Source organism: Rhinolophus sinicus, linkage group LG15 (genome assembly GCF_036562045.2).
Source record: "Rhinolophus sinicus isolate RSC01 linkage group LG15, ASM3656204v1, whole genome shotgun sequence".
NCBI classification, from domain to species: domain Eukaryota; kingdom Metazoa; phylum Chordata; class Mammalia; order Chiroptera; family Rhinolophidae; genus Rhinolophus; species Rhinolophus sinicus.
Genome location: NC_133764.1, coordinates 47,651,868 through 47,668,567, shown reverse-complemented (window position 1 = coordinate 47,668,567; position 16,700 = coordinate 47,651,868). Strand labels below are relative to the sequence as shown.

Below are 16,700 nucleotides of genomic sequence, written 5' to 3'. Positions count from 1 at the left end.
ATTAGAATATTAAAGGGACCGAGATGTCCGATAAAAAGGAACCTCCATAACCATCACTCCCAAACTGATTTAATCAGGGAATCCTCTATTCACTTATCACCAACTAACATCCTTTAACATTAGTGTTTCTCAAAATATACTTTAGAAAATTACTAAAGGGAATTTCAACGATAGTGTTATAATACCTATATGACTCTCTCATGTATTGTGAAGTAAAAAATAAATGTCTGTTACAGGGATGGATTTAAGTGAACATGACGTTGGCATGCACTCTCTCCATTCTTATTCTACTCCCCAGATAGTTCTAGAATGAAGCAAGGATGAGATAAAAGACACGCAATGGAGCTTCCATTCTAATGGATAAAATCTCTGGGGTCTTAAAATCAAAGCGGTGAGCTGACAGCTGGAGGTAGAGGGGAAAGGGAAGTGGTTCCTCTGGGAGGATGAAAAAGTTTTGAAACTGGAGAAAAGTGTGGTGGTTGCACTGATCACAACTAATCATAACTTCTTACTCCGTTTGTATGAGAACCAATCAAGAAGACATGGAATTAAGTGATGGGGGGAAAGAACTTGATTTTTAAAATTTATTTGGAGAAGTTGAGGGGATGTTCAGATTAGTCTTAATTCTGTGGCAGAGGAGTAGAATTCTCCAATTTTAAGCCCCATACCTTATGTGCTGATAATTTCATGTGTCAACTTGATTGGCTAAGAGATACTCAGAGAGCTGGTAAAACATTATTCCTAGGTGTGCCGGTGAGGGTGTATCCAGAGGAGATTAGCATGTGATCTGTAGACTCAGTAAGAAGCTGGAGCACCCTCAGCAATGAGGCCAGGCACCAGTCAATCCTTTGAGAGGCTGAATACTCGTAAAACAAAGCAAGGCAGAGGGAAGGCAAATCTGCCCTTTGCTCAAGCTGAGACATCCATCTTCTCCTGCCCTCAGACTTCAGTGCCCTGGTGGGACTTCTCAGCCTCGGTAACTGTGTGAGCCAATCCCTCATAATAAATAGCTTTATATGTTTCTATTTTTACATATTTCTATACCCTATTGGTTCTATTTCTCTGGAGAACACTGACTAAACATCTTATTCTTAATAATTCTCTAAGGGCACTAATGATCAGAAACATGAAAACTGAGTGAAAGTCTGCACGGAGGGAGATGTTGAACACAGTGCTGCAGTAGAAAAGCACAGGAATAAGAATCTGATATACAACACTACCTCCAGTGCCGTTATCAATAGGGAGCTCAACTCCTCAAACATCTGAACTTTGTGCAAGGGGAGATAAATAATTTTAGCATCAACAATTCTGCTGAATTCAGACATGAATTAGCTCCTGAGAGTGTAGTAATGACAAACCCATAATTTCAAACATCCAAGGTGGAAAAACTTGCCAATCAATGATGTAGATTTGCTGAGGGAGAAGCAGCAAAATATCACAAAGAACCAAACCTTTTCATTCACATTTAATGTGGGATTTGAAAATGTCTTAATTCTGACTTGGGAAGAGTTATGCTCTGATCTCAAAGCTGTCGTTTCTGGAGAAGCAGAACTAACACCTGGGGTTCGGTTCATACTCTGTGAGAGGCATTTTAACTTCCATTTCCCTGTAACAGAGTCCATACCCCGTGTAGGCCAGGTCACCTTTCATTGCACCTAAACAAAACCTTCAAATTCACCCTCATTTGCCTCAATCAAAACGTATAAAATTTCCAGCTCATTGGATTAGTCTCTGACATCTACAGTAAACTGGAGACTGCAGACCTAACATATTACAGTATGCCACATACTCCATATTAATATATTAAGAGTGTGATTTTTTGTGTAGTTAAGAACATTTACTCTCATCACAAGAAAAAAAGAGTAACTATGTGAGGTAATGGATGTTAACTAAGTTTACTGTGGTTATCATTTCACAATATATACATATATCAAATCATTACATTGTATCCCTAAAACTAATACAATGTTATGTGTCAATTACACCTCAATTTTAAGCAAACAACATTTAAATCTATTTAAATCTATAGAATATCCTAAAAAATCAAAGATTAAATGAAGTCACAAGTCAAGTAGGTTAATTCTTTTAGTACTTAAGATATTCTTGAAGTATGTTTATTAGGCAGTTAAAAATAAAATAAAATAAAACCTCCAGAGAAATCTCTAGTAAACAGTGATATTACTCACCCTAAGCTCTGCCCTCCTTCCCTTTGCTCTCAGAAAGTCTGTAAGAAAGGGGGCAAATTTTCACATCTTGCTTTCCCCTTTTAATTTTCCTAGAACACCTGCCTTAGGGAATTGACTGCAGTGGTTTAAAGAGGTTAGTCTGGAGTCAGGTGGCAGGGCTCAATTTCAGATTCATCTTTTGTTAGTGTGAATTTGTGTGAATTACTTAAATCTGTTTGTGGCTCAGTTTCCTTTCATGGATGATGGAGTAGCAATGATACCTGCCCCGTAGGATTGCTGTGAAAATTAAATGAATTGATGCAAGCAAAGTAATAAGAACTATTTGGACACTCAGAACTATTTGGACACGTAATAAGTGCTCCAAAAATGTTATCAGTAACAATTCATACATATTTCCCAGCCTTCGATGAAAGCATCCCTTTCCGGGCAGTTGAATCACTTTGCTTTTCTGGCAAAGTAAAGGTGAGAAAGGCAGAGAATGGGCAGCAGTCAACACTGCAGGCCCAATTGCTGAGAATTTACCTGTCATATGAGACCCAAGAGCTCAATTATTAGGGTCAGCATTGAGTAATATTGACACTCCTTACAGGTGAGGCATCAGTCAATTATCCTTTGAGCAATGAGAAAATTTTAACAAATATGAAAAATTAGGGGTTATGTACTCAATGAATGCTAATGACTACTTGATTGTGGTAAAGAATCCTATTGAGGACCAAATAAAATGAACTTTTAAAGGCTTTCAGAATGTTGAACAAATAACTCAGGGACAGGGCAATTATCACTCAGAAATAAGTTAAACACAAACAAGGAAGACACTTTGGGAATTACGTAAATAACAACTGGCCAAGGCTTATAAAAGGCCCAATGTGGAAGTCATAGCCAAAACTAAAAAGCTTCTCTTAACAACATAACTCTCAACCCAACTCCTGACACCATGGCCTGCTGCACTACCAGCTTCTGTGGATTTCCCAGCTGCTCCACTGGAGGGACCTGTGGCTCCAGTTGCTGCCAGCCAAGCTGCTGCCAGCCCAGCTGCTGCCAGCCAAGCTGCTGCGGGACCAGCTGCTGTGGGACTGGCTGCGGGACTGGCTGTGGCATCGGTTGTGGCACCGGCTGTGGCCAGGAGGGTGGCTGTGGAGCTGTGAGCTGCCGAACCAGGTGGTGCCGCCCTGACTGCCGCGTGGAGGACACCTGCCTGCCCCCCTGCTGTGTGGTGAGCTGCATCCCCCCAACCTGCTGCCAGCTGCACCATGCCCAGGCCTCCTGTTGCCGCCCATCCTACTGTGGACAGTCCTGCTGCCGCCCAGCCTGCTGCTGCTACTGCTGCCAGCCCACCTGCTGTGAGCCCACCTGCTAAAAAGCCAGCTTGCTGAATTTCAACTTCAAGTTTCAAATTCCAGCTCAATCTATGAACTAATTATCTTCAACCACCCCTGGACCACTAACAAATTCTTGAACTTTTATTTGGCTTTTGTTGTGTGGGTTACCAAATATTTGTGCCTCACAGACTTTGATTTCCCCACTGAGGCTGCCAAAATACAAACTTGACTCAAGAAATGGGAAAACCAATTTGCCTTGGGATTGACCTTCAGCAAGTATTTGATCTTATTCTGCATGGCTCAGTGCTGCCAAGGCCATGGAAAAACAGTCTGTCCTCAAATATATTCTTCTCCGATACTCCACCATCCTGCAGATTGCACTTCCTATGAAAGGGGAATGATATATCATGGTCTAATAAATTATATCTATTTGGTACAGCAAACATATCTCTTTTTTTTTCATTGAGTGGGCTCATGATGTATATTTCATAGACAGTCATACAAAATATTTTAATCTGGTTTTGCTACCCCACACTCCTCTTCTTATGCCATGTTAGGAAATTTGATCAGATCCAGTTGAAGTTTATCCCCATGAAAGGATATAGTAAAGGCAGTTCTAGAGCCTCAGAAATGGCACAACTTTATTACCATATCCCGACCTCACATAGTACTTTCACAACAAGAAAGCTAGGACCTCTGATTCTAGAGCCAGAATATGACTTATTTTTTTCATGTCTGTTAGAGGAATGCTCTTTCAGGCACTCTTCAAACAATGGTAATGAATGCTAGTAAATCACTCTTCCCTTTACATGTAGTCTTGCAGAGTAAAGCAAGATACTATAAGTTGGGGAAGCCTCGCTGAGGAAATATGCTTTCAATTAGATGGAGATTTTTTACTCCAAAAACATTGTTTTCCCGTTTTTAAACTGAAAGTGAGGATAATAAAGATTTTGCTCTATTTTTAGAATCAACATATCCACTTTGGTTTAAAATGTTTACTTAGAAATGCACACATATTTGTTATACATATATATGCATTTATATGTAATACACATATACAATGAATCTATACATATTTAAACACAGTATCACAGAACACTTCACAAATTTGGGTCGTTTGGAGGAAAAGATCAGGATTCATTCATGGTTCCTTGGAATTAGAACTGGAGGAGACCAAAGGTAATCTTTTTAATTAAGAATATTACTTTGGTTAAAATTACAATGCTTTATTCATTCAAGGGTTAATGAAAATCAAGTAATCAGAAAGTGGGAATAAAGGATAACATGTAAGTAAAGAATCAATTTCCCTGACATAGAACCTAGAGACGTGATCCAATTCAGAAAACACCTCTTGAACAACAGAACAGAAGTGAAGACGTTTAGTCCTCTTGCCTCTTTGATTCTGACTACTGACTACTTTCAGCTCCTGCTGAGAAAAAAAATATAAAATAAAATGACAAGTGACTGGTAAAAATCAAATTTGGCCATTTATCATTACCACACACTGCTAATCATTCATTCCCTCTTTCATTCCATAAGCATTGACTGAACATCTACCTGTAAGACAGTGCAGAATATGCTGTGTAGGATACCACGGTGCACCAGACCTGGGTCGATCACGCCCTTAAGGGATGAATGATCTGGTAGAGCAATTACACACTCTCAGCCCTGGAGGTGTCTGAGAGATCATCTCATTTTACAGATGATTTAGCCAGTGTTTAGAGGGATTAAGCAACTCTTCTGAGGTTCACAGTCAGAAAATGGTAGAACCAGTTTGAGAAGCCTATTTAGTTTAATTAATGTAATTTAATTCTCAGTTAAGAGCGCAGTCCCCTACATCACGTGACCACCTCTAACTACCTAACTCTGGATCTGTTTAAAGTCACTTTCAGCTTAAAATTCTATATATATTTTTTTAATTCAAAAGCACAAACTGAAAACAATTGAGAATTTATCAATAGGAGATGATTAAATAATGTGTGGTGAGATGATTAAATAAACTTGATTTTCATTAACTCTGGAATACAGCATAGCTGTTTAAAAGAATGAGCAATATGTATAGGATAGGCCAACAAGTTGTATAACTTGGATGAAATGGATAATTCCTATCAAAACTGAATCATGAAGAAATAGAAAATTTGAACAGATCTATAACTAACAAGGAGATTGAATCAGTAATAAAAAAACCTCCCAACAAAGAAAATCCCAGTATTAGAAGGCTTCACTGATGAATTCTACCAAACATTTAAAGAAAAACTAGCACCAATTCTCCTCAACATCTTCCAAAAAACTGAAGAGGAGGGAACACTTCAGAATTCATCTTATGAAGCCAGCATTACCCTGACACCAAAACCAGATAAAGACATTACAAGAAAAGATAATTATATGTCAACATCCCTGATGAATATTGATGCAAAATTCCTCAACAAAATACTATCAAACAGAATTCAGAAGCACATTAAAAAGATTAGACACCACGACCAAGTAAGATTTTATCCTGGAATGCAAGGATGGTTCAACACATGAAAATCAATAAATGCAATATATAATATAGCAGAATAAATGGGGGGTGGGAAACACATAGTTATCTCAATAGATACAGAGAAAACATTTGATGAAATTAAACACTCATGATTAAAAAACAAAACAAAAAAAAACCTCAACAAACTAGGAATAAAAGGAAACTACCTCAGCATAATAAAAGCCATACATGGAAAAGCCCACACGACATAATACTCAATGATGAAAGACTGAAAGCTTCTCCTCTAAGTTCAAGAACAGAAGAAGGATACCCACTTTCACCTTTTCTATGTATGATAGTACTGGAAGTCCTAGTCATCACAATTAGGAAAGAAAAATAAAAGGCATCCAAATCAGAAAAAAAATGAGGTAAAATTGTATTTGCAGTTGACATAATGGTACATATATAAAACCCTAAAGACACCACCAAAAAAACTGTTAGAACTAATTGATGTATTCAGTAAAGTTGCAGGATACAGTCAATATACAAAATCAGTTGTATTTCTATACACTATCAAAAATCTATCAGAAAGAAATTAAGAAAATAATACCATTTACAGTGATATCAAAAAGAATAGAATACTTAGGAATAAATTTAACCATGGAAGTGAAAGACTTGTACACTGAAAACTATGACACTGATGAAATAAATTGAAGACATAAATGGAAAGGTTTCATACTACTCATGGATTGGAAGAATTAATATTGTTAAAATGTCCATACTACCTAAAACGATCTAAAGAGTCAATGCAATCCCTATCTAAATTCCAATGGCATTTTTCACAGAAATGAAAAAAAAATCCTAAAATTTGCATGGAGCCACAAAAGACCCCAAATAGCCAAAGCAATCTTTAGAAGGAAGAACAAAGCTGGAGGCATCACATTTCCTGATTAAAAACTATATTACAAAGCTATTGTAATCAAAACAGTATGTTACTGACATAAAGGCAGACACACAGACAAATAGAATAGGCTTGAAAGCCCAGAAATAAACCCTCATATATATGGTCAAATGATTTTCAATAAGGGTGCCAAGGTCATTCAAGGGGAAAGGACATTCTGTTCAACAAATGGTGCTGGGAAAACTGGATTTCCACATGCAAAAATTACATATATTAATATAAAAAAGCAGGAAGAAAGATATTGAAGAATAGGCACCAAACTTAACATTGATTGTCTCTGGAATCCTAGTTTTGGAAGGAATGTGTGTGTTTTGGGGAAGAGAGGGAAAATATATTTTTAATTTATTAGAGTCAGAAAACAACCTACAAGCTAAAGTCATCAAGGGTCTCAGTTGGGAATATGTACATGGATGACTGAAGGCAGAAATGCCCGTTAGAGCTCTGAGGACCCTATAACTTGTACACTCTGATCTTACCAAAGCATCCTTCTTTTGGGTGTTGATGAATCAGGTAATAGCTCATGCTTTGATGACACTAATGTTAATTCTTCCAAGTCTGAACAACTTGTTTATGAAATCATGAACCTTAATTGAGTGACCACCTAGGGAGAAAGGTTATCAAAGGACAGGTAAAGCAAAGCAAGCCAGGGCAGTGGTTGGCCCAAGTCTTGTCTGTCACATGACTGGCATAAAGAGGTGCTTCCATAATGAGCCTTCACTTGATCCAGAGGGCAAAGAAGAAACATAATGAGACTTAATTGAGTAATGACCAAAGCAGGCTATTGAAATGCTATTTATAACTTTCTAAACAACTCGGTGTTAGCCAATCAGAGACTAACTTTGCAAATAGTATCAAGGAAAGATGCTAAATGTTAGGAAAATAGGTAGCTCTGGGGACTATATAAAAGGCCAGATATAGAAGGTACAGCCAAAACTCAGAAAATTCTCTTAACATAACTCTCAACCCAACTCCTGACACCATGGCCTGCTGCACTACCAGCTTCTGTGGATTTCCCAGCTGCTCCACTGGAGGGACCTGTGGCTCCAGTTGCTGCCAGCCAAGCTGCTGCCAGCCCAGCTGCTGCCAGCCAAGCTGCTGCCAGCCAAGCTGCTGCGGGACCAGCTGCTGTGGGACCGGCTATGGGACTGGCTGTGGCATCGGCTGTGGCACCGGCTGTGGCCAGGAGGGTGGCTGTGGAGCTGTGAGCTGCCGAACCAGGTGGTGCCGCCCTGACTGCCGTGTGGAGGACACCTGCCTGCCCCCCTGCTGTGTGGTGAGCTGCATCCCCCCCACCTGCTGCCAGCTGCACCATGCCCAGGCCTCCTGCTGCCGCCCATCCTACTGTGGACAGTCCTGCTGCCGCCCAGCCTGCTGCTGCTACTGCTGCCAGCCCACCTGCTGTGAGCCCACCTGCTAAAAAGCCAGCTTACTGATTTGCGGTTGCCCGGGACACAGTGTCTATGAACAGTATATCTCCTCAACCACTTGCTGCTAGCCCGCCTGTTAAAAGCAAGGTGCTGATTACTTAAGAATGAAAGGAGAAGCATAGCAAAACTGCCTTCATCTTTGAAGAAGTGTTCAATTTTACTTGGACACTAAGTATCAAGATGTTTCTACACCCCTCAGAAATAAAAGACGTAGGACCCTCTTGTGTGTGCTGAATTAGCCCAGTGAAAACGTGTATCAATCACTGTCGTCAGTGATATCTCTGTTCTCCTTTTCTCTTGATCCCGCAATTTTCAGACCTGATTTCTCCTTGACTATCCCCTGTTAACTTCAAATAAAATGTTTAAATGTGCAAAGCAAACTGAGTTACTTTCTTTCTTCTATCTTTAAGCTTGTCCACCTTTAGCTGAAATTCAAGAAGGTGGATCAGCACTTTGATAATAATCCTAAGTCATAAATATAAAGTCTAAACCAGAAAGATTAAATGTCAATTACAGTGTGCTTCCATCCATCAGTCAATAAAATGCTCCATGCATTAAATAATGTTTGTAGTGATTCAAATAATTACATGCTCTAATATTATGGTTAGGTTTAGACCAATAATGACACTTTTAGCTAAAATATTCAGGTTGATCAAATCTGTGGGATTTTTACCTAGATGTACTTTTACCACTTTTAATTTCCTTCCATTTACTATACTAAATGTTCTTCTTCATGCATGCCCAGTATCTAAAGAAATTGTGTTACCTACTAAATGGATTTTAAAATATCTACCAGATACTATATATCAGATACTATCTGTTTTCCAAGAGCAATTAGGTTTAACTCCTATGCTTTAGCCTATTACATTCTTCCCACTGATCCCCAAACTACACTCTAAGCTTCAAATACCAGCACTGCCCTCCATTGATCATAAGCATGTATAAGGTGTACCACTGGTGTCAATCAGAGCAGAATCAATAGCTATTTAGATACCCAGTGAGTTCCACTGTCACCATTTGTCAGGCTCATGCATTGGAAATCTGAAACAATTGTATATTTTGCACTTTGTAACCCCATGTGAAAGATGGTCCCTTAAGAAGTTAACACAAATCTAGACCAAAATGCCTTTTACCAATTAATTTTCAATTCTTCATTAAGTATTTGAGCGCAACATACAAAAGACAACAAGACAAAATATAGGACACTTTAAGAAAAATATTTTGCTAGTTATTTATAAGCTCCCAGCACTTACCTCTCAGATTTAATTGGCAGCAATGACAGATCGCACACATACACACACACACACACACACACACACATACACACGATTATACGTTTCAGAGAAGAATAAAGTAGATGGCAGTGCACTCTTCAAAATGTCCTAACTCACCGATGTTTTTTTCCTGAGCCTTGGTTCAAGTGTAGAAAAAAATTGAGCATTTCCTAGTCTCTTTTGACAGCAACAAAGAGTCCTTCATGAGAGGTACTACAGCTTGAAAGTTCTGTTTATTCATTTATAAGTGGAACAGGAATCCATGAATCATGCATTTTACTCCACCCCTTCAAAATCATATTCAACAAACATTTATTAAGGTACTACCAGAAGTTAAGCACTCTGCTAGATAGGACATTTAGTTAGGACATTTTGACGAGTGCGCTGCCATCTACTTTATTCTTCTCTGAAATGTATAATTTTATATAAACTATGCCATTTGGTTCACAAGAAAAGACTTCTGGCCTAGAACATGAATAATATTGGCACATTTCAAGTTGGTTGAATCAAAGGAACTAGAATAGTCATTTGATTTGATGTTGGAGTAAAGGAGTTGGAAACTAAATTATGCATAACCAAAGGTACTCTTTCAATTCAGTGGATGTCCTGATGTCCTAAATTCTTCAAGATAATTTAATTTAGTCTGTATATCCAGAAGGAAAAACATAATAGTTAAAAATAGAGCACAATTACCCTTAGCCTTAAAGATCTGGACAGAGTCATGTGAAATAAACACCAACACCTGTACAAAGCAAGGGTGTGACGTGGACTAAAGTGGGAGGACTCTGAACACGGGAAACCACAAACATAGTCCAAGGAGCCACCAACATGATGAGTCCAGATGAAACCATAAAACAAAGTAATTTCTAAACTGTTGCTCATAATGTGTCATTAGTACTTAAATGTAAGCCAATCAGAGGACCACTGAGGAACAAATTTAAACAAAAACAAGGAAGATATGTTAAGAATTGTATAAATAGCAGCTGGCCAGGATATATAAAAGAAGCCAACATAGAAGTCAGAAGCCACCACCAAAACTCCTCCAAGCAACCCAACTCTCAACCCAACTCCTGACACCATGGCCTGCTGCACCACCAGCTTCTGTGGATTTCCCAGCTGCTCCACTGGAGGGACCTGTGGCTCCAGTTGCTGCCAGCCAAGCTGCTGCCAGCCCAGCTGCTGCCAGCCAAGCTGCTGCCAGCCAATCTGCTGTGGGACCGGCTGTGGCATCGGCTGTGGCACCGGCTGTGGCCAGGAGGGTGGCTGTGGAGCTGTGAGCTGCCGAACCAGGTGGTGCCGCCCTGACTGCCGCGTGGAGGACACCTGCCTGCCCCCCTGCTGTGTGGTGAGCTGCATCCCCCCCACCTGCTGCCAGCTGCACCATGCCCAGGCCTCCTGCTGCCGCCCATCCTACTGTGGACAGTCCTGCTGCCGCCCAGCCTGCTGCTGCTACTGCTGCCAGCCCACCTGCTGTGAGCCCACCTGCTAAAAAGCCAGCTTGCTGAATTTTAGTTGCCCGGGACACAGTATCAATGGACGGTATATCTCCTCGACCACCCCTGGACCACTAACAAGTTCTTAGACTTCTACTTGGGTTTCTGTTATAGGGGCTACGAGTATATGAATTCTACCTGATTCCATTTCACAATGAACACCTTGACTCTCCACTGCGGACACAGAAGTTCTGTGAACCCATCTGCTGATCATCAAATTCCTTTGGAGATACAATTTCTGGTTTTCCTGCAGGGTTGAAAATTACTGCCATACCGTGGATTTTACCCTTGAGAACTGTCCACAAGTCTAATTTCCCGCTGCTTTCTGATCTATTTTTAGCTTCTGTTTACCTCAAAATTTTTCCAACATTAAAGGCACCAGAGTATCACCAAGTGACATTCCTCAGATGTCACCAGAGAGAATGAAGCTCTTCACTCAATATTCAGCTTCTAAGAAGTAGGCTAGTCTTTTCCATATTTCAACATGTGATTCCATCCCTTTTGCGGTGGGAGGATCATAACGATCTTGCCTATTGGCTATTTCAATTGTATTTGTGATACAGTGTCTTCTGTCCTTTCTTAATAAATGCTACACACTGGGCAAAGAAACCATGGTCAGTGTTTCTACTTGTACATAAAATGGGTTGATTGCTTGTAAGTCAAGAAAGCCTACTTGGAAGAAATACACTTGTTTCTCTTTAAAAGAGACTGAAACCATATATAGTGCATTCATTCATTCAATAAAAGTTAGCGACTACTACTTCTAAAGCAGGGACTATGGGAATCAGAAAGGTAAAGGATTAATTTTTATCCTTGAGGACCTTGCTATCCACAGAGAAAACACACACCACGGGTGCCAAAAAAAATGTATAGACATGACTTGTACTCATCTTTTGTTATCAGTATATATTGAGTATTATAATTTTAATACAGTTTTTTCCTTTCTTAAAATGTGTATACATTTTTTGGCAGCCTCTTTATGTATGAAAATAGCTACAAACAATGTGATGAGATAAATTGCATTCTCTTAACAGTTGGTACAAGAAACCTCCCTTTAGCCAGGCTTTTGTAACCAATATGCCTTGACAATCCAACTTACAATAGGTTCACTCACATGGGATATGCATGTTGGCAACCCCAAAAGCTTAAGAGAAGGATGTTAAATAATTATACATGAGACAAAAAGAAGACTATTTCTTACTCCAGAAATGGAGTAAGGAGAAAAAAGAAGAAAAGAGATCTATTCAGGAGGTCATGAATATTACTCTATGATCCCGCCATATTAAGCTGTCACACTTACACAATCCTTGCAGTGGGTCAACTTTCCTGTGAAAACCAGTGAAGGAGCTGTTTCATGTCTGGGTTGCTTGAAGGGAAGATGCAGACAGCCCAGGAGCCAGACAGAGCATGGGGAACCACAAGAAAGTAATGCCCTAGGAACTCTCAGAAATTGTGGAGATGCTTTGGATGGACATTGCTGTGGAAAGTAATATCTTGGTTATGTGGACTGCAAAGAAGAAGACAGAACAATGTGAAATAGGATTTCAGAAAGAAAGAGATCACGTCAGGACCAGTAGGGGCTATGTTGGGGGCAGCATCGTGGAAGTATTCACAAGGAAGGTAATCTTTGAAGTGGGTCTTGAAAGTCATTCTAAATGGAAGAAAAAGTGAGTGGAAAAAAAAAACACCCAATCTACACACCAATTAGAATGGCTAATATACAAAGCCATGACAACACCAAATGCTGGCAAAATGTTGGGGGAGCAACAGGAACTCTCACTAATTGCTAGTCAGAAAGCAAAACGGTGCAGCCACTTTGGAAGACAGTTGGGCTTTTTCTTACAAAGCTAAACATAGGCTTACCATACAATGCAGCAATTGCGTTCCTTAGTATTTACTCAAATAAGCTGAAAATCTATGTCCATGCGAAAACCTGCACATAAATGTTTATAGCAGCTTTATTCATAACTGCCAAAAATCGGCAGCAACCAAGATGTCCTTCAGTAGGTGAATTAATAAACAGACTGTGGTCCATCTATACAACTGTGGTACATCTATGCTATGATAAAGAGAAATGGTTTATCAAGCCACAAAAAGACATGGAAGAATCTCAAATGCATATTGTTTAATGTAAGAAGCCAATCTGAATAGGGTACATATGATATGATTCCAACTATATGACATTCTGAAAAAGGCAAAAAACAATGATGACAATAAAATAATTGCCAGAGAGAGCCAAGATGGCGAAGTAAATAAACACTGTGCCTGCTTCCTTCTGTGAACACATTAAAATTACAACTAAATTACAGAACAGTCAACCTGGAGAATTATCTGAATTCTAGCTGAACAGAAGTTTTATAAATAAGGATATTAAGAAAGCCGCATAAAGACTTGTAGGAGGGGCAGAGAGGAAAAACAGGCTGGCACCAAACCTCTATGTGGTGGTTGAGAATCAGGAGGGATATCTCAGCCAAGGAGGGTCCCCCCTGAGGGAATGAGGTAACCCAGCTGCACCCCAGGTTCCCCAGCCTGCAGTCTGATGCTGGGAAGAGGAGCCCCCACAACATCTGGCTGTGAGAAACAGTGGGGATTCTTACCCTCTGGGTGGGACGGAAAGCTGGGGGAAACCTAGATGTCCTCTTAAGGGACCCGCACGCAGACTCACTCACCCTGGGCTCTAGCAGAGGGATGATGACTCAGGGGCCATCGGGGGCCATCAGAGTCATACGGGGGGTTGGGGAAGACTGAGGTGTGTGGCTTCAAGGCAAAGGCTGGAGGATAGTTGCTATTTTCCCTGTGAGGGTTCCTGCTCCCATGCAGCCAGCAGGCAGCATCCATCTTTAATGTGTTGAGCCCACCCCCCAATGCTTATAGCCAAATCTGAATTCGATTGGTCTGATGAGCTCTACTGCTCCACCCTGCTGACTCACTGGGAACTAGCCCTACCCAACTCCCCCAATACCTGAGGTACTTTCTCCTTGAGCAGCCAGCTCTGCCCACATTGCACTTTTTCTTGGAAAACTATTGGAATCCACATGCCCCAGGCGGGCAGTGACTGGCCTTGGTGTGCTCTGAGACTTTTGCTGAGTAGCTTCCAGCTCAGCACTGGCACCAAAGCAGAATTCACATTAACCGGATGACCACAACGCTAGTGACTCCCTGACACTCTGCCTCACCCAACTTGCATACCGCATGAGGCTTTATCAGTGGCTGAAGATTAAGGAAGCAGGCAGGTGGGCAGCAGGCCTCAGGGTGTCCTGGATTTTTGGGGAGCTATCCCAGGCCTGGTACTGGTGGCAGACGTCCTTGGTTCATAGTGTGGCCTCTCCCATGTGCCTATAGGTTTAGCACAGGCAGTGAACAACTGCAGATCACTTTGTAGCTCCTACCAGGTAGTCCCAGGCTGGTCAGAGGCAGTAGGTGACCTGAGCCTGCACCACAGCCCCTCTCAGGAGGCCCCAGAACCAACATACTTGGAGGTTGACTTCAGACCACAGCAGAGCACCATCCAATTAGCCCTACAAGTGGCACACCCCAAGGGAAGTCTCAACAGGCACCAGAGCCCACTGGGGCAAATCCCATTCAGTGGGGTAAGCCCCCCACACAGCAGTCTGTAATGCTGTGGACATGGCCCAACACCACAGCCAATCAGCTTGAGGGTCAATCCCATCCACTGATGTGCCAATAGCAATCAAAGCTCAACTATAACAGGAGAGTACACACAACCCACACAAGGGACACTCCTGGAGCACCCAGAGCAGGTGACCAGGGAGACTATGCCAGGGCCCCACAGGGCACCTACTACATGAGGCCACCCGGCCAAGACTGGGAGACATAGCAGATCTACCTCATACACAGAAACAAACACAGGGAGGCAGCCAAAATGAGAAAACAAAGAAATATGTCCCAAATGAGAGAAGAGGAGAAAACTCAGAAAAAGAACTAAACAAAATGGAGGCAAGCAACCTACCAGAGACAGATTTCAAAACAATGCTTATAAGGATGCTCAAGCAACTTAATGAGAACTTCAACAAAGAGATGGCAAGCATAAAAAAAGACACAGAAACCATAAAAAACAACCAGTCAGAAGTGCAGAATACAATAACTGAAATGAAGAATGCACTAGAAGGAATCACCAGCAGACTAGAGGAAGCAGAGTTTCGAATCAGCGACTTGGAAGACAAGGTAGCAGAAAACACCCAAGCAGAACAGCGAAAGGAAAAAAATTCCAAAAAAATAAGGACAGTTTACAAGACCTCTGGGACAACATCAAACATAACAACATTCACTTCAAAGATTTACCAGAAGGAGAAGGGAGAAAGCAAGGGATTAAGAAACTATTTGAAGAAATAATGACTAGGGACAAGAGGCAGAACAGAAAAGGCGGAAGAATGATGGGGAAGACAGACATGAAGGAGAAAGGAGAAAGATGGGGACCTCCATGACCTTGTTTAATACCATAGGATGTGCTACATGTTAAATACACGTCATGTGCAGTCTAGTTCATTGAACACATGTATCTGTCCTGTGAAATAGATATTGTTATCCTGGCTTGTAGATGAGGAAAGTAAGTCTAAATGAAGCTTAAAAAAAACCCCTGAATTCTGAACTCAATTCTGACTCCAAAACTCATAGAAAAAGAAATAGATGTAAAGAAACGTGAGGGGAAGTTCAGCAGATTTAAAGAGGGCTTTTTTGGAAGTTGTGGGCTTCAGAATAAATTTCTCTTTGTGCCTGTTGTTAAGTTATTGTCTCTGAGCCCTGGATAACCCAGGATTATCGCCATATTTTCAAGTCAACTGATTAGTAACCTAATTACATCTGCAAAGTCCCTTTTGCTCTGTAATGTATTCGTGGGCATGAAAACAGGGATCAGAGTTCATGGGGGCCAAAATTTTGCCTACCATAGGAATTATTAGACAATGAGTTGACACTAATTCCTAGAGACCCAAAATGTCACTCTGGTCCACCAATGAAAGTGGTAGCTTATGGCGGCCAGGTGATAGTTGCAGTCTTAGCCCACACTTCAATCACAGTGGACCCAGTAGGTCCAGAGGTCCATTTCCCAGCTTGTGAATGTACGAGTATAATTGGAATAACCATGCTTGACAATCAGTGGAATCCCTATAATTAGCCCCCTGGCTTGAGGAATAAAGCTCATACGGTAGGAAGGGCCAAGTAGAAGTCTCTGGAAGTTACCCTCATTACACGAGTAGTAAACCAAAAATGATACTATATCCATGGGGGAACTGTGAAGATGAGTGCCATTATCAGACTTGAATAAAACCAGGGTGGAGATACCTACCTTCTCCCCACGTACGCACTTGTTTGTCCTATAGAAAAAGGTAGACAAATCTTATGGACTAACAGAACACTTATTTATTATTATTTTAACCTAATTTAGGTAGTGGTTCCAATTGAAGCTGATGATCCAGATGGAGTGTCTTTAATGAAATAAATCCGCATAGCCCTGGGCACCTGGTATGCAACTCTGGGATGAAAAATGCCTTCTTCTCTATATCTATTTGCAAGGACAATCAGAAGTCATTTGCTTTTACCTGGTACAACTAACAGAGACT

The 16,700-nt window shown here is 40.9% G+C and overlaps 2 protein-coding genes and 1 long non-coding RNA gene across 6 annotated transcripts in view; 2 read left to right on the top strand and 1 right to left on the bottom strand.

Annotated features, from left to right (window-relative positions):
- The window catches only part of LOC141568817 (uncharacterized), a 302,708-nt gene that overhangs the window by 131,089 nt on the left and 154,919 nt on the right, over positions 1–16,700 (bottom strand). The window lies entirely within an intron of this gene.
- On the top strand, positions 3,121–3,543 carry LOC141568816 (keratin-associated protein 9-3-like). Its single transcript, XM_074319527.1, has one exon. The coding sequence runs from the start codon at positions 3,121–3,123 to the stop codon at positions 3,541–3,543; it is 423 nt and encodes a 140-aa protein (XP_074175628.1).
- LOC141568815 (keratin-associated protein 9-3-like) lies at positions 7,907–8,592 on the top strand. Its single transcript, XM_074319526.1, has one exon. It carries the CDS (start codon positions 7,907–7,909, stop codon positions 8,342–8,344), a length of 438 nt encoding a protein of 145 aa, XP_074175627.1. The 3' UTR covers positions 8,345–8,592.

Excerpts from the sequence above, each read along its gene's own strand:
- LOC141568816 (XM_074319527.1), top strand. The coding sequence starts at position 3,121 with ATGGCCTGCTGCACTACCAGCTTCTGTGGATTTCCCAGCTGCTCCACT.
- LOC141568815 (XM_074319526.1), top strand. The coding sequence starts at position 7,907 with ATGGCCTGCTGCACTACCAGCTTCTGTGGATTTCCCAGCTGCTCCACT.